Genomic DNA, 25,181 nt, shown 5'->3' on the forward strand with positions numbered 1-25,181 from the left:
ATTCTTGCCAGTAATACCTGATATGCTGCATGCTATGTTACTGTAAAATACACAAAATCCCATTGTTTGAAGTGCTGCATTACTGAGGTCTGAATTCTGGTGAGAAATGTGTGTCTGAAAAACAAAATGCTATGTTAAGGACATGTGAAAAGAAAACAATATAATCTGGAAAACTAAAAAAGGTATTTATTGTTAATCAAAATTCAGTATAGATAGGAGTTAATCTTTTCCTTCAATTTGAATTCACTTTTGTTAAGAAAAAAAAAAAAAAAATCTTCTGAGTGATCAATGTACATTGCAAGTATTTATCAACCTTTTTTTGCAGAGTCCTACCTGATTCTACTCTGAAGAAAATAGCTGTTTGCTGTTCTATGTCTTTGGGCTATTGAATCTGAATGGGAGTGAATTTATCATTATTGATCAGCTGATGCACATGTATTGCTTTAAGGATAAGTTCACCTTTGGAATATGTCACGTTTCACCCATTTTTATGGTGAAACATGGAACATGTTCCCATAGCTACAGCCGTGCCTGCCGCCCCCTCCCACTGACAGATAGTTTCCCCATACTATCTGTAATATTAGAAAAAACTGTGAGGGGTGCCGCCCACACAGCCGCAACACTCATTCACAGAGTTCTGTGAAAAACTGCTTACAAGTCCCGACAGCCTTAGCGACTGTGTTTTGAAGTTTTCAATTACCACGGTGCTGTGGAGCGCCGTGGTAGTTCATTGAAGCTTCCTGTCAGTATATCTGCTTGACTGTACATCCCATATGACAAGCAGATATTTTGACAGGTCTGCAGGAGATGTGCATGGCATCATGATCTACTGATCACTCGTGCAATGCTTTCCAGGCTCCTCTGGACAAAAATAATAAATGCACCTTTTTTACATGCAAAAAAATGTGCATGAATTATTTTTGTCCAAAAGGTGAACTTATCCTTTAATGTGTGTGTTTACACAAGTGACGAGTCTACCTACAGTGGGTAAAATAAGTATTGAAAACGTCACCTTTATTCTAGGGAAATATATTTCTAAAGCAACTATTGACATAAAATTTTCACCACGTCAGCAACCTATGCAATCCATACAAAGAAACAAGACAAATAAGTTCAGAAATTAAGTTATGTGTAATAAAAATGGAATGACACAGGGAAAAAAGTATTGCACTCACACAAAGAAAAGCAGGCGCAAAAAGGCATGGAAAGCCAAGATACCAGCTAAAATCTATCAGTCATTAGAAAGTAATCCCCTTGTCAGTGCAAATATCAGCTGGTTCAGTCTCAACTGAAGGTCTATAAAAAGGTGTCTCATTACCAAGGTGTCACACAACAAACATCTCAAGATGGATAAAATCAAAAGAGCTCTCTCAAGACATTTGGAACCTTATTGCTGCAAAACATACTGATGAAATTGGTTACATACATTGGTTTCTAAACTTCTAAATGTTCCGGTGAGCACTGTTGGGGCCATAATCCACAAGTGGAATGAACATTTCACCATAAGCCAGCCACAACCAGGTGCTCCTCACATTTCTGACAGAGGAGTGAAAAGAATTATCAGAAGAGTTGTCCAAGAACCAAGTACTACTTGTCGAGAGCTTCAGAAAGACCGAGAATTAGCAGGTACAATTGTTTCAAAGAAAACAATAAGTAATGCACTCAACCGCCATGGCCTGTATGCACGGTCACAACACAAGACTCCATTGCTGAAGAAAAAGCATGTTGAAGCTCATTTAAAGTTTGCTGCACAACATTAGACAAGCCTGTGATATACTCGGAGAATATAGTCTAGTCGGATGAAACCAAAATTGAACTCTTTGGATGCCATAATGCACATCATGTTTAGAAGTCAAATGGCACTGCACATCACCCCAAAAACACCATGCCAACAGGGAAGTCTGGAGGGGGGCTGTTTTTCAGCATACGGTACTGGCAAAGTTAACTGAAGGAACAATTAATGGAAAAATGTACCAAGACATTCTTGGTAAAAATCTGCTGCCATCTACCAGGATGATGAAGATAAAACGATGGTGGATATTTCAGCAAGACAATGATTCCAAACACAAAGCCAAGGAAACTCTCAATTGGTTTAAAAAAAAAAAAAAAAAAAAAAAAAAGAAAATGAAACTGCTAGAATTGCCCAGCCAATCACTTGACTTATTTATTTATCGAGTTTATATAGCGCCAAAGGGTTTGCTCAGCGCTGTACAATAGAGGGGGGGACAATACATGAAACAGAACAGTAACATCAAACAGTACACAAGGGGTAAGAGGGCCCTACTCTTTCGAGCTTACAATCTAGGAGGGAAGGGGTAGACGCACAGGAGGAAACGGCTGTGGGGGATGGAGTGGTAGGAGGAGGGAAGGGCAGCGGCTGTTAGGTGAGGGTGGGGTAGGCTTCCCTGAAGAGGTGGGTTTTCAGGGAGCTCCTGAAGGTGAGGAGGGAAGGTGACAGTCTGATGGATTGGGGTAGTGAGTTCCAGAGGATGGGGGAGGACCTGGAGAAGTCTTGCAGTCGTGCGTGGGAGGAGGAGACCAGGGAGCAAGATAGAAGGAGGTCCTGTGAAGAGCGAAGGGTACGGGTAGGGTGGTACCTGGGAATCAGGTCGGTGAGGTAGTTAGGGGCAGTGTTGTGAATGGCCTTATAGGTCAGGGTGAGCAATTTGAATTTAATGCGTTGGGCAATGGGGAGCCAGTGGAGGGAGAGGCAGAGGGGGGTGGCAGATGTGGAGCAGCTGGTGAGGTGGATGAGTCTGGCAGCTGAGTTCAGGATGGTCTGAAGCGGGGAGAGTTTGCACTGGGGTAGGCCGGAGAGGAGGGAGTTGCAGTAGTCAAGGCGTGAGATAATCAGGGAGTGTACGAGTAGTTTAGTGGTGTCTGGGGTAAGGAAGGAGCGTATCTTGGCGATGTTCCGGAGGTGGAGCCTGCATGTGTTTGTGAGTGATTTGATATGAGGTTGAAAGGAAAGGTTTGAGTCCAAAATGACGCCAAGGACCTTGGCTTGCTGGGCGGGATTGATGGTGGTGTTGTTGGTAGTGATGGAAAGGATGGGGGGGGCGCGGGCTGGGGGGGGAAGACGAGAAGCTCGGTTTTGGAGAGGTTGAGCTTGAGGAAATGGAGCAACATCCAGTCAGAGATGTTGTTTAGGAGGTGAGTGATGCGGGCGGAGAATGTGGGGGTGAGGTGAGGGGTGGATAGGTAGATTTGAGTATCATCAGCGTAGAGGTGCTAATTGAAGCCGTGGGAGTGTATGAGTTTGCCAAGGGAGGAGGTGTAGATGGAGAAGAGAAGGGGTCCAAGGACAGAGCCCTGGGGGACCCCAACAGAGAGGGGGAGGGAAGAGGAGGTGGCATCGTTGTAGGAAACGCTGAAGGAGCGTTGGGATAGATAGGACAAGAACCAAGAGAGAGCGGTGTCTCTGATGCCAAGGGAGAGTAGTTTATTAAGGAGGAGGGGGTGGTCGACTGTGTCAAAGGCCGCGGAGAGGTCTAGGAGGAGGAGGACAGAGTAGTCGCCTTTGGCTTTGGCGGTTAGTAGATCGTTGGTGATTTTGAGGAGGGCAGTTTCGGTGGAGTGTAGGGGACGGAAGCCGGACTGTAGTGGGTCAAGGAGGTTGCTGTCAGTTAGGTGGGCGCTTAGGCGATCGAAGACCAAGCGCTCAAGCAGCTTGGAAGTGAGTGGCAGCAGGGAAATTGGTCTGAGGTTGTTGAGGTCAGTGGGGTCCAGGGAGGGCTTTTTGAGTATGGGGGTGATGTGCGCATGTTTTAGGGGGGAGGGGAAGACGCCAGTAGAGAGGGAGAGATTGAAGATGTGGGTAATGGAGCGGATGAGGGAAGAGGGGGGTGACCGGAGGAGTTGAGAGGGGATAGGGTCCAGGGGGCAGGTAGTGAGGCGGGCTTCTGAGAAGACTCTGGTGACTTCCTCAGTGGTAGTAGGGCTGAAGGAGTGCAGTGATGGGGGGGTTACGGTAGGCAGGGCCTTGGGTGTGGTGGGGGGCAGTGCCGTTGCGAGGTCAGAGGAGGGGAGAGATGAGGGGGTGATGGAAGGGGGGAGGCAGATTGCGAGTTGACTATGTCCTTGCGAATTGCGTCAATCTTGTTGTGGAGATGAGTGGCAATCTCGTGGGCGGTAAGTGAGGTACTGAGTGGAGGAGGGGGGGGGGGGGGGAGAGCAGGGAGTTGAAGGTGGAGAAGAGTTGGCGAGGGCAGGTGGAGAGGGTGTTGATCAGGTTAACGAAGTAGGCCTGCTTGGCGGCGTGGAGGGAGGAGGTGTAGGTGAGGAAATCCAATAGAAAATCTATGGAAAGAACTAAAAGATCAGAGTTCACAGAAGAGGCCCACAGAACCTTCAAGATTAGAAGACCGTTTGTGTGGAAGAATGGGCCAAAAATCAGGAGCAATGCAATGCGACTAGTTTCTCCATATTGGAGGCATCTTGAAGCTGTCATTACCAACAAGGATTTTGGATGAAGTATTATTTATTTTTTTTGTATGAACGGATTATTACCGACATGTAGTGAAAATTTTATGTCAATAGCACCTTTAGAAATATATTTACCTAGAAAAACAGTGACGTTTTCAATACTTATTTTACCCGCTGTACTATTAAAACCTGTTTTTTTTGTTTTTCAGGATTTAATTGAGTGCAATGACTACACTTCTGCTTCCCCAGAATACCCTGAGAACACGACAGTGTCGTATGTCACGACAACAGGCCCTCTCTGCACTCCAATCCCTGCCCATCAGAGCAGATCACATGCAGACCGTTTGCTCACAAAAACAAGGACACACCCATGACACACCCACTATGCAGAAATGCAGCATTGCATGCTGGGAAATGTAGTTTCTTACTTCAATTATAGGGCTTATTTGCAAGGTGAAGAACTAGATTACATTAAGGCAGCACAAATGCTGGTCAGACATTTAGATGTCTATTTTCCAATGATTGCTGATGCATGCATGTTACCCTACGCCTGTTAAGACCTTAAAATGTACTATGAATGCAGTTAGCCAGAAATTAAACCTATGACTACCAATCTCAAGTACGATCCCCAGTCTTGCATGAGAGATTTTCCGCAAAAATGTATGGGTGTCAACTGTAGGTGAATTCAAATCTAACTGCAGATTTCAGTGAACTTAAGTCATTTGGACCAAGCTGGCATAAACAAATTTACTTCACTTAACAGATGAAGTGGATGTGAGCACTGTATAAACAGGTATGTCGTCTCAGCCACATACAGCACTGTGTTCCAGCAGCTGTCAAATTGGATTGAGTGCTGCTCAGCCATTCACAGGCGGTTGGGTGCCCTCACAGTCTCCACCTCAGCCTGAGGAACCTTTGTATTCATTCATAGTCCCATAGCCTGAACACAGCAACGCATATGTAGCTGATGCTACATACAGTTTATAGAGGTGCTGCATCTGTTAATGATGTAAACAGTACATTTGGACTAGCTTGGTCCAAACTATTCAAAGTTCACTAAAACCTGGAGATCAGCTTTAATCGCTCATCCCCAATAATCACACATTTTATGTTAAGATAAATCATACACAAAAGGTAAGACTTTGATCCTTCTCACCTTAAAAACTTCAAAGAGACGAGAGAACTGCTTTCCAACCAAGACATTGAAAACTTTCCCATCTTCTCCACTAAGACGGCTACAAAGAGGACAAATGTCAAATTATTACACACAAACTGATATACATTACCCTAAATATTTTATTGTGGAATATAATGTTCTACTTGAAGGAATATTCACCACTAAATAGTTCTAAAGATCAGAATGGAAGATTATACACCATGGGGTTGTTTTAGCTGAATTTGCTTGCCAAAGAGGTAAAGCACTCTGGCAGCTGTCCGCTCTAGTGTGAATTCAGCCTGAAAGGGTTTTGTTATATCTGCTTGATAAGTGCAAAAAATACCTGTTGATCTTGTTAGAAATCTCGTGAGCTGATAACTTACTGTGCACTCTGCTAACTATTATCTCTAAGGTGTACAGAAGCACTCCCCTCCGGTATGTACAATAAGAGAAGGACAGCATTCTGTAGTCCTGTCTTGTTTCTGCTGATACAAAAGGAAGAGTAGGCATTGTCATCCTACGGCAGTTTTGTTACTGGAGAATCATCAGGGGAAAAAATAAAGGAAGAAAACTAGTGCAGCCACCACATCTAAGGACTAGAAAGCTGCAATATATTAATTTTTTTGTGGCTTAGATGCACTTTAAGAATAGGCTGTTCAACTAGAAAAGTTGGTATTGAGTGAAAACAGCTCCCCTTGTTCACTAACATTTATTGGCTAGGTATTCCTTAGTAAATCAATTCCTGCATCCACTGCAATATTCTGCACCGCAACAATCTGGAATGTTTCTAGCTCCAAAATGCAATTGTACTCACTTTGCAATTGCAAGATAAGCATCTGTCTGTTCTGTATGTGAGGTAGATGTGTCTTCCAAGGTTTCTAGTAAAGGCAAGAGTTGAGCGTTTTCAGGATTAGCAGCCATATTCCCAAAAAACTGCAAAGAAATAAGAAGTCACTTAAAATAATCAGCCCAGTGGTTTGCTACAGTAGGAAATAAATTGTGTTTATATATCTTACAGTTTTCTTGCTTAGTGCAGCAACTATAGATACAAAACGTTACACTTTTTATCTGCTTGAACACCAGACTGTTTCACCCCCTTCCTGCCCAGGCCATTTTTCAGATTTCAGCGCTGTCGTACTTTGAATGACAATTACTCAGTCATGCAACACTGTACCCATATGAAATTTATATCAATCTGTGAGACAGATAGAGCTTTCTTTTGGTGGTATTAAGTCATTTAGTCACAACTGTTTTTTTTGTTTTGTTTTTTTTGCGCTATATAAAATGGAAAAAAGTTTTTTACCCCATTTCTTCATTTCCTGTCTGTAAAGTTTTGCCAATAATATTTCTTCATAAATGTGGGCCAAAATACATTCTACTACATACAAACTATGGTATATACTGTATATCCATAAAATGATCAATTCTGATGTACTGACTGCCCAACTCATTTCTTGAGGCCCTAAAATGCTAGGACAGTACAAATACCCCCCAAATTATCCTTTTTTTTATTTTAAATCAGACAGTCCAAGGTATTTAGTAAGAGGCATAGTAACATTTTTGAAGTTGTAATTGTTCAGAAAAAGAAAAAAAAAAAATTTTCCCCAAGTTGTCATTTTAAAAAGTTTTTTCACAAAGGCAGCATGAGCACACTTACAATTACACCTCAACATATTCTGCTTCTCCTCCTTAGTATGGGGATAGCACATGCATGAGACGTTTTCACAACTTACCCACATGGGGGGGGCCCAAAATCAAAGTAGAACCTTCAAGCTTTATAAGGGTGTAAATTAGGCATCTCATTTCCTCACTACCTCTCTCATTTATGTAGGCCCTGGAGCACAAGGACAGCAGAAACGCCCAAACGAATAGGACTGCCTGCATGGGGATGCACAGAACACCTGCTCCCAGTTTGACATCCTTGCAGGTGTACAGCCCCAAATGCAGACAGTGAGTTCGGGGACATGCACCTGCACTGATGTTGGATTGGGAAAAGCGGCTGTGTCCATGCAGCTGTTGTGTCCCAATAATCAATGTGACTGCCTGCATGGGATGCACAGAGCACCTGTGCAGGTAAACATGGCCCTTGCACAAGGTATGCATCGATAAGCCCCTTGTGAACAAAACCTTACGTCAACACTGGGGCAGATGTGACATAGTGATGTTCAGGGACACTGACTGGCTGCACTGGTGTGGTAATGGTGTATTTACACTGGGGGGGTTGGGGAATGCTACGGTTGAGTCAAATTATTACCACTCCTCAACACTTCTCCCTTTAGCTGGGAGGGCAGCAGTCAGGGAAGTACACATGCTGCAGCAGGAATTTCACCACATTGAGCTCAGCAGGCACTACTAAGGATCACTGTCACCAGAACAATGCAGTAGTTATTCTGTGGTGAATGATCAGAGACATTGACTGCTGAAATAGCAGCCAATCTCTAAGATTACTGTCCTAACCTGGTATTGGACACCCCCCCCCCCCCCCCCCATCCATCCATGTATTACTGGTGTCCCCTTTGTATTGGAAGTGTCAGATGTTAGCCCCCCCCCCCAGTATTGTAGGTGCCCCTCTGGTACTGGAGCTGTCCCCTGGTATTGGAGGTGTCCCGATATTAGTTGTCTCCTCCGAACCCCCTGTCCCCCCTTGCCTTGTTATTGGAGGCGCCACCTCCATCCATGTATTGGCAGTACAGTGCAGCACACATACAGCTCAGTACACAGTTTAACCCTTAATAGTGATTATTTACTATTTTGTACTATAAAAGGCCTTTTTTAACCTCATCATGATAGGTGATAAAAAAAGAAAATAAAAGCATGCTGCTAAGTGCTGCTGGATGTACACATGTAATTTTTGGGAGAGAATATTCTTACAAAAATTATTTGTACATTAGATGAGTGGAAGGATGTTGTTCGATAATTGCACTTGCTTTTACCAATATTACAATGAAAGTAATTTCTGAACGAAAACCACATGCACTGTCCAAAAATTTGTTTGACCCCACAAACATCAATTTGACCCCACTGACGATTAAAAAAAAAAAAAAATTCTTAGGACAAAAATTTTTGAATGAAAAATGTGTTTGTCTACGGCCAACATAAGTGAAAGCAGGAGCAGGTAACTTGTATCAAGCTACCTGCCTATGACAAGGGAATCTGCCATGTACAGTCCTGTCTGAAAATCTGCAACAGTGTTTTAGATCTGTTCATTTCTTGAACAACCTCCCATCCGGCCATTGTATATAAATGGCAGGACTGTGGCAGTGCAAGGTCGGGTGGCCAGTTATAAACGGCCTCCCCACCCCCTGCTTTTGCGCGCTCCCTGGGATTGCACAGCACCACGATCCGGTGCCCGCTGTGTCCTCCGGACACAGTGAAACACCGATCGTTGTATGGGACCTCTGTGCAAGGTCCTGAACCTCTGTGCAAGGTCCTGATCATGTGATCACTGATTGGCCAATCAGTGATCACATGCAAAGTATTATTACTATACAGTATTTATATAGCGCTAAGAGTTTGCTCAGCGCTGTACATTATAGTGGGGTACAGTAACAATACAATACACGAGGGGTTCGAGGGCCCTGCTCCTCGGAGCTAACAATCTAGGAGTAAGTAAGATGTCACTTCTGACATCATTGCTTACTACGTGTGAAATCTGTGAATGATCACAGAGATCACATGGTACAAGGCTGTTGTGAACAGCCTTGTACCATGTGACAAGCTGGGACCAATCACAGCTCACACAGTAGTTCTCAATGGATGCAAGAATGTAGTCAGAGAAAAGGAGAAATAATTGCTTTTACAGCCTTTATGGGTATAAAAGCAGTGTAAAAAAAAATAAAAAATCATCCCCCACAAGTAGTACAGTGTCACCATGGTGACACTGTACTGCTAGGGTGACAGTATGCAAAAAAAATATAAAAAATAAAATTTAAAAAAAAATTTTAAATGATAATTTTTGGTTATAAACTAATTTGGCTTTTTTTTTTACTAAAAAGATAACAGAATAAATTTTGGCCAAGATTTATCATGAAATATTTATTTGAAACATTTAAGAAGAACACTAAAAGTTTTTGGACTTTTCATTTACAAAGCAAAACAAAAAAAAATCCCAGTGGTGAATAAATACCACCAAAATAAAGCTTTATTGGTCTCAAAAAAAGGCTAAAAAACATTCATATGGGTACAGTGTTGCATGACCACGCAATTGTCATTCAAAATATGATAGCACTGAAAGCTGAAAATTGGCCTGGACAGGAAGGGGGCAAAAGTGTCCGGACTTGAAGTGGTTAAATAAAAATTGAGTCTGATATGTACCAGATTCAACCTCTAATAGTATATAAGTCTCTTCTGTCATTCTCAGAGTGGATAAGATATCTTGTTCCTTAACCACATAGCTGGTTATTTATATTTACCACTGCATATTGATATCCAAGAAATTGTCTATTTAAAACTTTACATACTAACTAAATTATACACCACACTTTTGTCAAGGTTTTTTTTTTATCTGATTAATCAAAGCAATAATTGGCCAACTAATCGATTATGAAAACAATCATTAGTAGCAGTCCTATAGGGGTCCCCTTTGTATTGGAGGTGTCAGATATTACCCCGTATCCAGGTACTGGAGGTGTCAGGTGTCCCTACCCCTTGTCCTGGTGTTGGCAGTGTCCCATTTGTCCTTGTATTGGAGGTGTCTCCCTGGTGTTGGGAGGGATCCTAGTATTAGAAGTGTGCCCCTAGTGTTAGGTGTCCCCTCCATCCTAGTACTGGAGGTGTCTCCCTGGTGTTAGAGAGTTCCTGGTATTGGTGGTGTACCACCTTCCCCCATCCAGGTATTGGTGAGGAACCTCCCACCCAAGAATTGGCAGTGTCTCTGTGATAATATGCCGCCGCCCCCCCCATTCCATTACTGGATGTATCAGATGCCCCCGTCCCAATAATAGTGGTATCCCCCTGGTATTAGAGTTATCACTTTTCTACCCTGCCCCAGTATTGGAGGTGTCCCCTCCATCCCAGTACTGGAAGTGTTGTCTCCCTGGTGTTGGATGTTCCTCCACCTCCCCACCATTGCAGTATTAAGAGACGTCAGGTCCCCCTCCACCCTGGTATTGGAGATGTTCTCCTTGTCCTATTATCTCAGGTGTCCAATATCGCCCCCGTGTACTGGAGGGGACCTGCCCCCTGTCCTGGTTGTGAAGGTGTCAAGTGTCCCCCCCATCCTGGTGTACTGGAGAGGTGGCCCCTGGAATTGGATGTGTCCTGGTATTAGAGCTGTCAGATGTTCCATGTCCCACCCCCCCTTCCCAGTATTGAAGGTATCCCCTCTGTCCTGGATTTGGCAGTGTCCACCCCTTTTGCAGAATTGGAGGTGGCCACTGCCCCCCCCCCAGTACTGGAGTGGCCCCTGGTATTAAAGGTGCCCCCCCCCCAGCCCCAGTGCTGGAGGTATCCCCCCAGCCGGAGGTGTCCCCCCTGCTGGATGTATCAGGTGCCCCCACTGTCCGAGTATTGGAGGTGTCCCCCCTGCCCCAGTGCTGGAAATGTCCTCACTGTCCGAGTATTGGAGGTGTTCCCCCTGCCCCAGTGCTGGAGGTGTCCCCCCTGCCCCAGTGCTGGAGGTGTCCCCCCTGCCCCAGTGCTGGAGGTGTCCCCCCTGCCCCAGTGCTGGAGGTGTCCTCACTGTCCGAGTATTGGAGGTGTCCCCCCCTGCCCCAGTGCTGGAAATGTCCTCACTGTCCGAGTATTGGAGGTGTCCCCCCTGCCCCAGTGCTGGAGATGCCCCCCCCCCCATCCCGGTATTGGAGGTGTCCCAGTATTGGAAATGTGTCCCTCACCCCTGTCCCAGTACTGGAGGTAATCCATCCCCACACATCCCTGTCAGGTGTCCCCCCATCGAGGTATTTGAGGTGTCCCCTGTGCGGTGTCACCATACATCACTGTGGATAGCACTGACAGGACTGCGGCCTGTATTCCCGGGGATGGTATTCCTGTCACGGCCGCACTCATGGGCCGCTCAGCTGCTACACATCCGTACACACTGCAGGGTCACTCGTATGAGAGGCTCATCCCGGCGCTGATCACAGCCGAGCGGTTTCCCTGCTCCCTCACACATATACCGGCCCCGGTGACACCTCTCTCACCTCCGCTCACACTCCTCCGCCCCGCACACAGGACCTCCGCTCTCCTTCTCCCGCCACCTCCTGATTTCCCCGCGCTCTGCTGGCCCCGCCTCTTCCCGCCACCGTCGACTCACATGGCGCCTGATTGGACGAGAGCAGGGCGCCTGGCGAATGGAGCACCGAGCTCATGGATGTACGGCAGAGGAAACAGTCCGCTTACTAAGGTGATGGATGAGAGGTCAGTGCCAAGCTGATCGATGACAGCGACTGCCGAAAATAGATTGGTGGAGCCTTGGCTACTTAGCAACCAGAAACATACATTGGGAAAGGTTTTCACCCAAGATTCACATATCATTAACATAACATTCAATCAGAGAATCTTAGGTGAAAAATTTAGAAATCAGTGAAACATTGGGTAAGGTTCCATTCACACCATAATGTGTGCTGAGCGCAGGAAACCGCATGCGTGTCATTGCACCATACTGCGCTGAATTATACCACGTGCCGTAATGTGCCCTATTACTTTGTTTTTGCCTTCATTAACCACTTGAGTGCTGGAGACATATTTTCATTTTTTGTTTACATGTTTTAAAAAGGCTTGAAGAGGACTTCAGCCCCCCAAATTTCTAGATTTTCTGAAAGCAAGCACTCTGGAGAATAAAATGGTGGTAGCTTCCAGCTTCTTTTGTCACACAACATTAGCGCAATGAAAATTCTTGGACCGAAACCAAAAATTCAGGATGCATTTGGCTGAAAACCAAAACCAAAATGGACAGTTTTTAAAAATATATATTTTACATATTCAACTTTTTAATTAATATCATGAATTTAAATTGAATATGAATTTATTTTTAGCACCTTTCAGCCAATAGGCTGCTTTCACACTGAGCGGTTTTTGCAGCGCTGGGACGTACTAAACTGCATATTGGGATGATTGGCTGCAATGCTCAACACTCTCATAGGTGTCAGTATATTTTTACTATATGCTATATTTTGTATATATGGTAATGATTTTGTTGTTACTCAAAATGTTTTTTTTCTGCATTGATACTATGTTGCAAGTAGTAATGGCTAATGCTTAAGGGCCTTTTCACACTATAGAAACGCAGTCCAGATTCATTTCTGATGCCTTTTTGACGCGTTCCTTTGCGTTTTTTATGCATTCCAGTTAATTTTTTCCCCCTCTCTTTTTCTTCAATTTAAATAGGGACGTGTGTGTTCCATTGCATTTTTTTCCGGTGCATTTTGTATGTGTTTTACCACTTTCCAGTGCAGTTCTGTGCAGAAAAAATGTAGCCTGTTCTACTTTTTTTTCTACAACCAGAACGCACTGGAACTGCAAGCACTGATGTGAACTATGATATTGACGACCATATAACCTACTTTCTGTGCATTTTAGATGTAGAAAAAATACAGTTGAAACGCATGTAGTGTGAACTGGCCCTAACTCTTCACTTACTGATATATGTGCAGCTATAAAATGGCATCGTAGTAAATTATACAGAAATAATGGAAACATTACTCAATATATTAATAGGAATAGATTTACTGATTTCAGACAGTACATTTATGTGTAAAACTCTACATATTGAAAAGTTGGTACTTGTCTGTTAATTCACCGGATTTATTTATTTATATAAATATATATATATATATATATATATTTGATATATTTAAATAAAACATATACAAAATATATATATATATATATATATATATATATATATAAAAATATAAATCGGTGAATTAACAGACAAGTACCGAAATGTTTTATTAGGAACCTTGAAAATGACGTGAAAACAGATGCATTTTTTAACTCGCCAAATATGCACCAAAAATGGGGCAAGCGGGATTTTTAACACCACAAAGGAAGCACAATGGACTAGTGTGAAGACATACATTGAATTTATGCAATTTTGAGCTTTTCTTGTGTCTTTTTTTTAAAGCAAAAGCGCTGCAGGGACATACTAAACTGCATATTGGGATGATGGGATGATTGGATTATTGGCTGTAATGCTCAACACTCTCATTAGGTGTCAGTATATTTTTCCACACATATATGGTAATATTTTGTTGTTACTCAAAATATGTTTTTTTTTTCTGCATTGCTTCATACTATGTTGCAAGAAATAATGGGTAATGTTTAAGGGCCTTTTCACACTATAGAAACGAAGTCCAGCTTCATTTCTGCTGCGTTTTTGACACGTTCTGGGTTTTTTTATGTATTCCAGTTAATTTTTTCCCCTCTCTTTTTCTTCAATTTAAATAGGGACATGTGTGTTCCATTGCGTTTTTAGTGCATTCCGGTGCATTTTTATGTGTTTTACCGCGTTCCAGTACAGTTCTGTGCAGAAAAAATGTAGCATGTTCTATTTTTTTTTCTACAACTGGAACGCACTGGAACTGCAAGCACTGATGTAAACTATTACATTGACAACTATATAACCTACTATATGTGCATTTTGGATGCAGAAAAAACACAACTGAAACGCATGTAGTGTGAACTGGCCCTAACTCTTCACTTACTGATATATGTGCAGCTGTAAAATGGCATCGTAGTAAATTATACAGAAATAATGGAAACATTACTCAATATATATTAATAGGAATAGATTTACTGATTTCATACAGTACATGTATGTGTAAATGAATAAAGTGCAGCACTATAAACGTACAAATAATATGAAAATATATATACAGTAATTCTTATAAAAAATATAAATGTGGAATATTAAAGTGCTATTAAGTACAATTGTGCATAAAAGTGAATCAATAAATGTCCGTAATATATCTCAAATCAAATCAGCAAAAAATGAGCAATAGTAGTCTTCAGGTTCAGGGGCGGACTGACCATTTGGAAACTCGGGCACTGCCCGAGGGCCTGGGGTCAGTAGGGGGCCCCATGAGATGCCCCTGGTACCTTTTTCATAGGCTTTTTTGAGTTTGGGAAAGGACACAGGGGCCCCATGATCCCCTATTGCCCGGGGGCCCCATGAGTTGTCAGTCCACCCCTGCTCAGGTTGAATTGCAATACATCCAAGAGAAAAAAGTGCAGATGTGCATATATCCATGGATGGAATCCACCACCTCTGATGGGTGTACACTCACCAGAAATTTATGTAAGTAGGCATTGGTTACAATCTGTCACATCTGGGTGCAGGAACAGAGAAGCAGCCTAGGGGTTAATCCCCCAGCATCATCCATGTACAGGTGGGGCGAGTATCCCTTGTCCTGGGAAAGATAGCTCAACCACAGGAGCCAGAAATGCGTGAGTGCTAGAAGCTCTCTACTACTCTTTTCTCAGTGGATATTATGGGTTTGACTTCTCCTTGCTGCATTGCTGTTTCTGATCTCTCACATGTGTGTTTGTCTGTGCTCACCTATATGTATGTGTAAAACTCTACATTTTTAAATGTTTTATTAGGAACCTGGAAAATAACGTTTAAAACATGTGTTTTTGGTGCGTTCTTTTTTACTCGCCAAATATGCACCAAAAATGCGGCAAGCGAGATTTTTACCACTGCAAGGGAAGCACAATGGACCAGTGTGAAGACATACATGGAATTTATGAAAATTTTTTGAGCTTTTCTTGTGCCTTTTTTTTTATGCAGAAGCGCTGCAGGGACTACTAAACTGCATATTGGGATGATGGGATGATTGGAATATTGGCTGCAATGCTCAACACTCTCATTAGGTGTCAGTATATTTTTACATACATATATGGTAATGATTTTGTTGTTACTCAAAATATGTTTTTCTTTTCTTCATTGCTTGATACTATGTTGCAAGTAGTAATGGCTAATGTTTAACTCTTCACTTACTGATAAATGTGCAGCTGTAAAATGGCATCATAGTAAATTATACAGAAATAATGGAAACATTACTCAATATATTAATAGGAATAGATTTACTAATTTCATACAGTACATTTATGTGTAAAGCGCTATATTTTGAAATGTTTTATTAGAAACCTGGAAAATGATGTTTAAAACATGAAGATTAAAAATGACAAATGCCAAGGAAAAAATGTATGCATTTCTGATAACAATGTGGATATTATTATTATAATGGTTACACATCCCATGAAAAATATATTTCTTTTTAGATAAAAATATGGGTAAAATTACTTTTATATAAGGGGATTATGGGGGTGGGGCAGGGGCGGACTGACAACTCATGGGGCCCCCCGGGCAATAGGGGATCATGGGGCCCCTGTGTCCTTGCCCAAACTCAAAAAAGCCTTCCAGGGGTATCTCATGGGGCCCCCTACTGACCCAGGGCCCTTGGGCAGTGCCTGAGTTTCCAAATGGTCAGTCCGCCCCTGGAGTGGGGTAATATCATGGTTACACTTAACCTATTTTGGATAAGCAAAAGCATATAATTATATTTCTACATGGGGATTATGGGTCCAGTTTTGTGAATACACATGCCAAGGATCATATTTGATTTATTTCTGAAAAGGTTATGGGTATAGTTGTTTTTCTACATGGGGATTATGGGTGGAATATCCTGGTTAAACATGCCTAGGAATACATTTGACCCCTTTCTGGTAAGAATATGAGAATAGCTATTTTTCTACATGGGGATTATGGGTGGAATATAGTTTTTTAACATGCCTAGGAACACATCTGACCCCTTTCTAATAAAAATGTGAGAATAGTAATTTGTCAACATGTGGGAGTATGGGTGGATTATTGTGGATACACATGACAAGGACTGTATTTCACCTATTTCTGGAAAGAATATGGGCATAATTATTTTTCTACATTGGGATTATAGGATGAATATCATGGTTAAACATGCCTAGGAACACATTTGACTTGTTTCTGATAATAATATGAGGACAGATATTTTTCTGCATGGGGATTATGGGTGGATTATTATGGATACACATGCCAAAGACCATATTTGACCTATTTCTGAAAAGATTATGGGCATAATTATTTTTCTAGATGGGGATTATGGGTGGAATATTGTTTTTTTTTTTTTAACATGCCTAGGAATACATTTGATCCCTTTCTAATAAGAATATGATAATAGCTATTTATCTAAATGGGGATTATGGGTGGTTTATTGTGGATACACATGCCAAGGACCATATTTAACCTATTTCTAAAATAATTATGGGTATAGTTATTTTTTACATGGAGATTATGGGTAGAATATCATGGTTAAACATGCCTAGGAACACATTTGACTTGTTTTGGATAATAATATGAGAATAGTTACTTTTCTACATGGGGATTATGATTGGATCACTGCAGATGTCAAGGACAATATTTGACCTGTTTCTCCTAAGAATATGGGTATAGTTATTTTTCCATATGGAGGTTATGGGTGGAATATCGTGATTAAACATGCCAAGGAACACATTTGACCCCTTTCTGATATGAATACGAGAAAAGTTATGTTTCTACATGGGGACTATGTAATATATTACATTTATAATTACATTTACATAATATATTACATTTATTATGGTGGATGCACATGCCAAGGACCATATGTGACCTATTTCTGAAATTATTATGGGTTTAGTTAGATTTATACATGGAGATTATGGGTGGAATGTCATGGCTAAACATGCCTAGGATCATATTTGACTTGTTTCTGATAAGAATATGAGAATAGCTATTTTTCTACATGGAGATAATGGGTGGATGATTGTCCATGCACATGCGAAGGACCATATCTGACGCATTTCTGATAACAATATGTGTATAGTTATTATTTTACGTAGGGATTATGGGTGGAATTGGAATATCATAGTTAAACAGTGGCTAAATGGTTAGCACTTCTGCCTGGCAGTACTAGGGTCATTGGTTTGAATCCCAGCCATGGCACCTCCTGCCTGGAGTTTGCATGTTCTCCCTGCACCTGTGTGGGTTTCCTCCGGGTACTCCGGTGTCCTCCCACACTCCAAAGACCTGCTGGTAGGTTAACTGGATCCTGTCTAAATTTGCCCTAGTATGTGCATGTATGAAATCAGAGGGCCATGCTTGTTAGAGTTTACCATCTAAAAGGGACAGACAGGTGATACAAAAGGTAATAATTTGTGTGTGTGGGGGAGGGGGGCTGATGCAGAGAATAAATGTACAGTTGTTAGGTGTAGGAAGAATAGGCTTCTCTGGAAAAAAGGTTTTTAAGGGATAGCCTAAAAGTGGTATATAAATATTTTTTTCATGTGGGGATTATGGGTAGAGTATCATGGTTACACAACCCATGTAATATACAGTCTTGGCCAAAAAATATTGGCACCCCTGTCAGATAATTCACCACTTTGCCCAGAAAAATGTTGCAATTACAAATGTTTAGGCATTCTTATGTTTTTTCCTTTTGTTTGTATTGGTATGACACAAAATAGTGGAGAAACAAAAAGCTAAATCTGACATATTCCACGCAAGACCCCAAAAATGGACTTTACAAAATTATTGGCACCTTCTCCAAATTGTAAGAAATAATTGTATTCCAAGTTTGTGATGCTCCTGTAATTTGTAATGAAACTCACCCGTATCAACTAACAGGTGCTGACAACATAGAAATCTCACCATCTATACACATCCCCTCAAGCGAAGCTTAAATACTATGGATTTGAGTCCTCTACGTTCTTGGTTGCCAGAGGCACTAGACAAGGCTGCCCACTTTCCCCTTTACTTTTTATCCTAGCCTTGGAACCATTGGCAGAAGCCATTCGTTTACATCCTGATATTAAGGGGATTGATGTGGCAGGCTCCCAACATAAATTGTCTTTGTTTGCAGATGACATATTATTGTCAATCTCGAACCCGGGGGTTACTTTGCCCAATTTGCCCGCGGTTCTCAATTCCTTTGCAACCCTTTCAGGCTTACATGTCAACCCAGCTAAATCAAGAGCTATGTCAGTTACCCTCCCACCATCACTCTTGACCACTTTGGAGCAAACGTTCCCTTTTCAATGGCTTTCGGCCTTACCATATCTAGGAATTAAGCTTACCCCGACATATGACGGACTGTATCAGGCTAACTTTCCCACTGTCTTTCATGAGTTGACAGAGCTATTGTCCTCTTGGTCTCATTTCCCGCTTTCATGGTTCGGCAGAATTAACGCAATCCGTATGACCTATCTTCCTAAACTACTGTATCTATTTCGTGTCTTGCCAGTTCCAGTACCTTCGCACATATTGCGTATTCATCAGCGAAAACTTTTGTCCTTTATTTGGAGCTCTTCTCGACCCAGAATTAGCAAACATATCTTATTCACACGACGGAGTATGGGCGAGTTATCTGTTCCAAATCTCCAGTCTTACTATTTGGCAGCTAACATTGCCCCCTTAGCTCATGTTCATGCATCTCACCACTTCCCCCTGTGGGCTGTTGTAGATATGATGGACTCTCACCCGATACCGCTCTCCTCCTTGCCATGGCTTCCTATCTCTCAACGTCCATCTACCCTTAGTCCAACGCTGACGCTTTCGCTACGTCTCTGGGATTCTATCAAATATTCCGCTGGCCTTATCTCTCCTCACCTGCCGCTGTTACGTCTATTGCATAACCCATTATTCCCTCCGGGTAGGGATAATCCTAGACAGTTTGCATGGTGGCAAGCGCATGGTTTTTATGATGTTCACTCACTCCTATCTCCCACTAGAATAATTACCTTTGACGCTCTGCGTTCTTCTTATAACATCCCTCTCCGAGAACATTTTGGTTATCTTCAACTTCGTCATTTTATTAATACACTAATACGCACGCATCCGGGACCCCTTTTGAAAGCCAGTGCAGACATAGACCTCATGCTCCGGGTTTGATTTCCTTGATTTATTCTTCCATTATATCTTACAGAACCCCTCCAGTTCGCTCCTATCATCAGCGTTGGCAGTCTGAAATAGGGGGGACCTTGGATCAACAGGACTGGCAGAACATGACCCAAGCACTATCTAAATGTTCTAGGAATGTCATTATTCTTGAGAATGCCTACAAAATTCTATACCGGTGGTATTATACGCCTGCTCGTCTAGCTAGTTTTATCCCTACATATTCCCCGGTCTGTTTTAGGGGATGCCAACAATCGGGTACTATGGCTCATATCTGGTGGACTTGCCCTAAAGTATGTAGATTATGGATCAGAGTGTATGCCCTCCTCCGCACTATCTTTCACGCAGACATTAAGCGTAACCCGTATGAAGCGCTTCTATTTAAACCGCTGGAGGGCCTCCTTCGTTCTGAACGGCAGCTGGCATCATTTTCATTTATGGCAACTAAATTGACAATTGCGAGAGCTTGGAAAACTCCTCTCCTTAGTTTTGAGGCTGTCAAAAACCGAATGAACTTCATAATGGTTAATGAAAAACTGACGGCCATATTGTTGGATACCCATACAAAATTTCTGCAGGTATAGCATCCCTGGCTGGATGTATCTCAACCTTCGAGATTTGACCAGTCCCTTCTGTCGATATGAGGATGGATTTCGCTGTGATTGCCCCGGAGCCCCCCCCCCCCCCCTTTTTTTTTTTTTTTTTTTGGGTGTTGTTGTTGTCCGTGTCTCTCTACTGTTTGTCTTTTCCTAACCTCCTGTCAAATCTGTCCTTAAACATATTTTTCGGATAGTGCCTGCGCTACATCTGCAATACTACCAACGCAATCTGGATTTCTTTGTAATCTCTAGGTTTTGAACATGTATCACCTTTTGGAGAAGGCCTCTTCTCGTGCCTCTCCCGTTCTCTATAATGTTGATGTAGCAAAACTCCCCCTTAGAGTTTATCTTATCATTGACCCACAAAGGTTTGTTAATCGTCCTTTCCCAACCCCTTCCCCCATCTTTTCCTACAGGGCACATATGTAAACTTTTCAGCTTATGCCTTTTCCAGTGCATGCCTTGAATTAGCTTCCCCTCACCCACTACAATTTCTAACTGTTGGTCATTGCATCTATGTTCCGAATGTTTGTTTATCTTTGCTTAATACTCAATAAAGCTCTTTGTAAAAGAAATCTCACCATCAACCAGTTAAAATGGTGTCTGAGGGTTTGAGAACAAAAATTGTGGAAAAGCGTGGACAATCTTAAGGTTACAAGTCCATCTCCAGAGATTTTAATGATCCTGTGACCCCTGTGCACAACATTGTCAAGAAGTTTACAGCCCATGGCACTGTCGTTAATCACCCTGGAAATGGACGAAAGAGAAAAATTGATCAAAGATTGAAGATTGAACAAATGATTGTTCAAATGGTGGATAAAGAACCTGGATCAACTTCCAGAGTACAACTGTGTCAGCTTGCACTATACATCGCCATTTGAATAAAAAGGGATGCTATGGTAGGAGACCCAGGAGGTCCCCATTGCTGACAAAGAAACCTAAAAATGCCAGATTGGAGTTTGCCAAAACTTACCTGAGGAAGTCAAAATCCTTTTGGAAGAATGTGCTGTGAACAAACAAAACAAAATTAAATTTTTTTTGTAAAACCCATCACGCTACTGTTTTCATAAAAAACAGTGGGGCCTTTAAAGAAAATAATACAGTCCCTACAGTCACACATGGTGGGGGGTCACTGATTTTTTTGGGTTGCTTTGCTGCTTCAGGCACTGGATGTCTTGACCCTCATAGGTCTCACAGCAAGACAATGACCCAAAGCACAGGTCAAAAAGCACCCAAAAATGGTTTCAAACAAAGCACCGGAGAATAATGAACTGGCCAGCAATGAGTCCAGATCTCAATTCCATAGAGCTCCTGTGGAGAGATCTCAAAACAGCAGTTGGGAAAAGCAACCCTTCCAATCTGAGAGACCTGGAGCAGTTGGCGAAAGAAGAGGGGTCCAAAATTCCAATAGAGAGGTGTAAGAAACTCATTGATGGTTACAGGAAGCGATTGAGTTCAGTTATTTTTTCCAAGGGGTGTGCAAATATTAAATTGAGGGTGCCAATAATTTTTCTTGTCCATTTTCGGAGTTTTGCGTGGAATGTGTCAGATTTGGATTTTTGTTGCTCCACTTTTTTGTGTCATACTAATGCAAACAATAGAAACAAACATGAGGGTGCTTAAATATATGTAGTTGCAACAAATTTCTGGGCAAAGTGGTGCATTGTCTGACAGAAATGCAGGGGTGCCAATATTGTATAATCCTTGGCATGCGTATCCACAATCATCCACCCATAATCTCCATGTAGAAAAATAACTATTCTAATAATATCATAAACAGGTCAAATGTGTTCCTGGCATGTTTAACCATGTTATTCCACCCATAATCCATAGAAAAATAACTATACCCATATTCTTATGAGAAACAGGTTAAATACGATCCTTGGCATGTGACTCCACAATAACACACCCATAGTCCTCATAGGAAATATGTTCCTAGGCATGTGTAGCTATGATATTCCACCTATAATCTCCATGTATACATATAACTAAACCCATAATCATTTTAGAAATAGGTCAAATACGGTCCTTGGCATATGTATCAACAATAATCCACCCATAATCCCCAAGTAGAAAAATAACCATTCTCATATTTTTATCAGAAAGGAGTCAAATGTGTTCCTAGGCACATTAAAAACAATATTCCACTCATAACCCCAATATAGAAAAGTAACTATTCTCATATTATTATCAGAAACAAGTCAAATGTGTTCCTAGGCATGTTTAACCACGATAATCCACCCATAATCCTGATGTAGAAAAATAACTATTCTTATATTATTATCAGAAACAAGTCAAATGTGTTCCTAGGCATGTTTAACCATGATATTCCACCCATAATCTCAATGTAAAAAATAACTATACCCATAATCATTTTAGAAATAGGTCAAATATGGTCCTCAGCATGTGTATATACAATAATACACCCATAATCCCCATGTAGAAAAAATAACTGTTCTCATATTCTTATCAGAAAGGGGTCAAATGTGTTTCTAGGCATGTTTAACCACTTCCTGTCTGGCCGTTGTATATAAACGGCCGGACAGTAGCAGTGCAGGGTTGGGTGGCCGTTTATAAACGGCCTCCCCGCCCCCTGCTTGTGTGCGCTCCCTGTTCTCCGGACACAGTGGAACACCGATCATCGTACAGGACCTCAGAGTAGTAAGCAAGATGTCACTTCTGACATCATTGCTTACTACGTGTGAAATCTGGGAATGATCACAGAGGTCACATGGTACAAGGCTATTCACAACAGCCTTGTACCATGTGACAAGCTATGACCAATCACAGCTTACACAGTAGTTCTCAATGGCTGCAAGAATGCAGCCAGAGAGAAGGAGAAATGATTGCTTTTACAGCCTTTATGGGTGTAAAAGCAATCAGTGAAAAAAAAAAAAAAAAAAATCTTCATCACCCCCCACTAGTACAGTGTCACCATGGTGACACTGTACTGCTAGGGTGACCGTATGTAAAAAAAAAAAACCCCATAAATAATGATATAAAAATGTAAAAAAAAAGTTAAAAAATTATAGTTTTGGGTTATAAACTAATTTGGGTTATTTTTATTTTTTTTACTAAAAAGATAACGGAATAAATTTTGGCCAAGATTTATGATGAAATATTATTTATTTGCAAAATTTTATAAGAAAAAAACTTTTTTTCAAAATCTTTGGACTTTTTCATTTACATAGCAAAACAAATAAAACTCCCAGTGGTGAATAAATACCACCAAAATAAAGCTTTGTCTGTCTCAAAAAAATGCTAAACAATTAATACAGGTACAGTGTTGCGTGACCGCGCATTGTCATTCAAAGTGTGATAGCACTGAAAGCTGAAAATTGGCCTGGACAGGAAGGGGGTAAAAGTGTCCGGACTTGAAGTGGTTAACTATGATATTCCACCCATAATCCCCATGTAGAAAATAACTATACCCATAATCTTTTCAGAAACAGAACAAATATAAGCTCCACCCAAAAGGGGAAGTTCCACTTTAAGGATTGATCCCTCACACCCTATTAAGGATTGGCACCTTTGGGGAGGTACCCAAAATTGACAGGTACCCACTCCCACTTCCATTGCAATCACCTAGGCAGACGTTCTCCTCCTTCCCTCCCTCTTTATAGTCTTCTGGGACACGTGACAGGTCCCAAAAGACTACAGGACCGTTCACAAAGCACATCGCTACTTGCGCATGCGCAGTGAGCACCCAGCTGTGAAGCCGCAAGTTGTGAGAAACGGGTGCCGACACTGAAGATGCTGGCGTTGGCAACACAGGGCGGCCGGTGAAATGGGCTGCGGGGGGACACAGCAGGATCAAGGGATAGGTAAGTGTCCATTTTTTTAAAAGTCAACAGCTACAGTTTTTGTAGCTGCTGACTTTTATTTGTTTATTTCCACTGGAACACCACTTTGTGTAACCAGGATATTCCCCCATAATCCCCATATATATATATAAAAGTAATTTTACCCATATTTTTATCTAAAAAGGTGACATTTATTTTGCATGGGATGTGTAACCATTATATCCCATCCATAATCCCCATGCTGATCAAAAATATCCACATTGCTATCAGAAATGCATTCATTTCTTTCTTTCTTTCATTTGTCATTTTTAATCTTCATTTTTTAAACATCATTTTCCAGGTTCCTAATAAAACATTTCAAAATGTAGCGCTTTACACATAAATGTACTGTATGAAATTAGTAAATCTGTTCCTATTAATATTTTGAGTAATGTTTCCATTATTTCTGTATAATTTACTATGATGCCATTTTACAGCTGCACATATATCAGTAAGTGAAGAGTTAAACATTACACATTACTACTTGCAACATAGTATCAAGCAATGCAGAAAAGAAAAAAATATTTTGAGTAACAACAAAATCATTGCCATGTATCTGTGTAAAAATATACTGACACCTAATGAGAGTGTTGAGGAATGCAGCCAATAATCCAATCATCCCATCATCCCAACATACAGTTTAGTATGTCCCTGCAGAGCTTTTGCGTTTAAAAAAAGGCACAAGAAAAGCTCAAGAAAATTGCATAAATTCAATGTATGTCTTCAAACTAGTCCATTGTGCTTCCCTTGCAGTGTTAAAAATCCCGCTTGCCGCATTCTTGGTGCATATGTGGCAAGTTAAAAAAAGCACACCAAAAACGCACCTTCCCATTGCCTGGTTCACACCAGTGCGTTTTTTAGTGCTTTTTGCAGAAATTTACTACAGTCCATTTAACATGGTTTCCTATGGGACACGTTCACATCTATGCTTTTTTGAGCTGCTGCGTTTTTGGAAAGAGTCAGGGACTTTTTTAACGCATAACGTTGCATTTTTGGTTCAACATACTTCAATGGAGATGCTGCAGAAAATGCATGTATGATGTTGTTTTCACACGTTTTACGTTTTTAGTCTGCTCAGCATCAAATTGGCCCAAAAAACAACATTCAAAAACACAAAATCCATCAAAAATGCATGTGTAAAAATGCAAAACATACTGCAAAGCAGACAAAACGCAAACTGCATTGCTGTGAACCAGGCCTGAAATGCATTGAAAACGCAACAAAAATACATAAAAAAACAAATGTGT

General features: G+C 41.5%; 1 protein-coding gene and 1 long non-coding RNA gene across 4 annotated transcripts in view; one reads left to right on the forward strand and one right to left on the reverse strand.

Annotated features, from left to right (window-relative positions):
* Window positions 1–11,825, reverse strand: part of RIF1 (replication timing regulatory factor 1) — a 54,389-nt gene extending 42,564 nt beyond the window's left edge. For 2 of the 3 annotated variants that reach the window (XM_089689349.1, XM_089689348.1), the window contains exons 1-4: window positions 11,722–11,825; window positions 6,396–6,514; window positions 5,582–5,660; window positions 18–114 (exon numbers count right to left, since the gene is read on the reverse strand). In XM_089689349.1, the coding sequence (XP_089545475.1) occupies window positions 18–114; window positions 5,582–5,660; window positions 6,396–6,502 (283 nt within the window). In that variant the 5' untranslated portion in view covers window positions 6,503–6,514; window positions 11,722–11,825. Of the gene's footprint in view, window positions 1–17; window positions 115–5,581; window positions 5,661–6,395; window positions 6,515–11,721 lie in introns of those variants that run through there. The other variant, XM_089689350.1, reaches the window with a different exon arrangement.
* Window positions 11,671–25,181, forward strand: part of LOC149452454 (uncharacterized) — a 99,810-nt gene continuing 86,299 nt past the window's right edge. Inside the window, exon 1 of the long non-coding RNA XR_016314859.1 lies at window positions 11,671–11,938. This is a non-coding gene — a long non-coding RNA (uncharacterized LOC149452454). The remainder of the gene's footprint in view (window positions 11,939–25,181) is intronic.

The sequence above is a fragment of the Staurois parvus genome, unplaced genomic scaffold, assembly GCF_062004578.1.
Source record: "Staurois parvus isolate SC_StPar_1 unplaced genomic scaffold, SC_StPar_1.0 ptg000471l, whole genome shotgun sequence".
In the NCBI taxonomy this organism is placed as follows: domain Eukaryota; kingdom Metazoa; phylum Chordata; class Amphibia; order Anura; family Ranidae; genus Staurois; species Staurois parvus.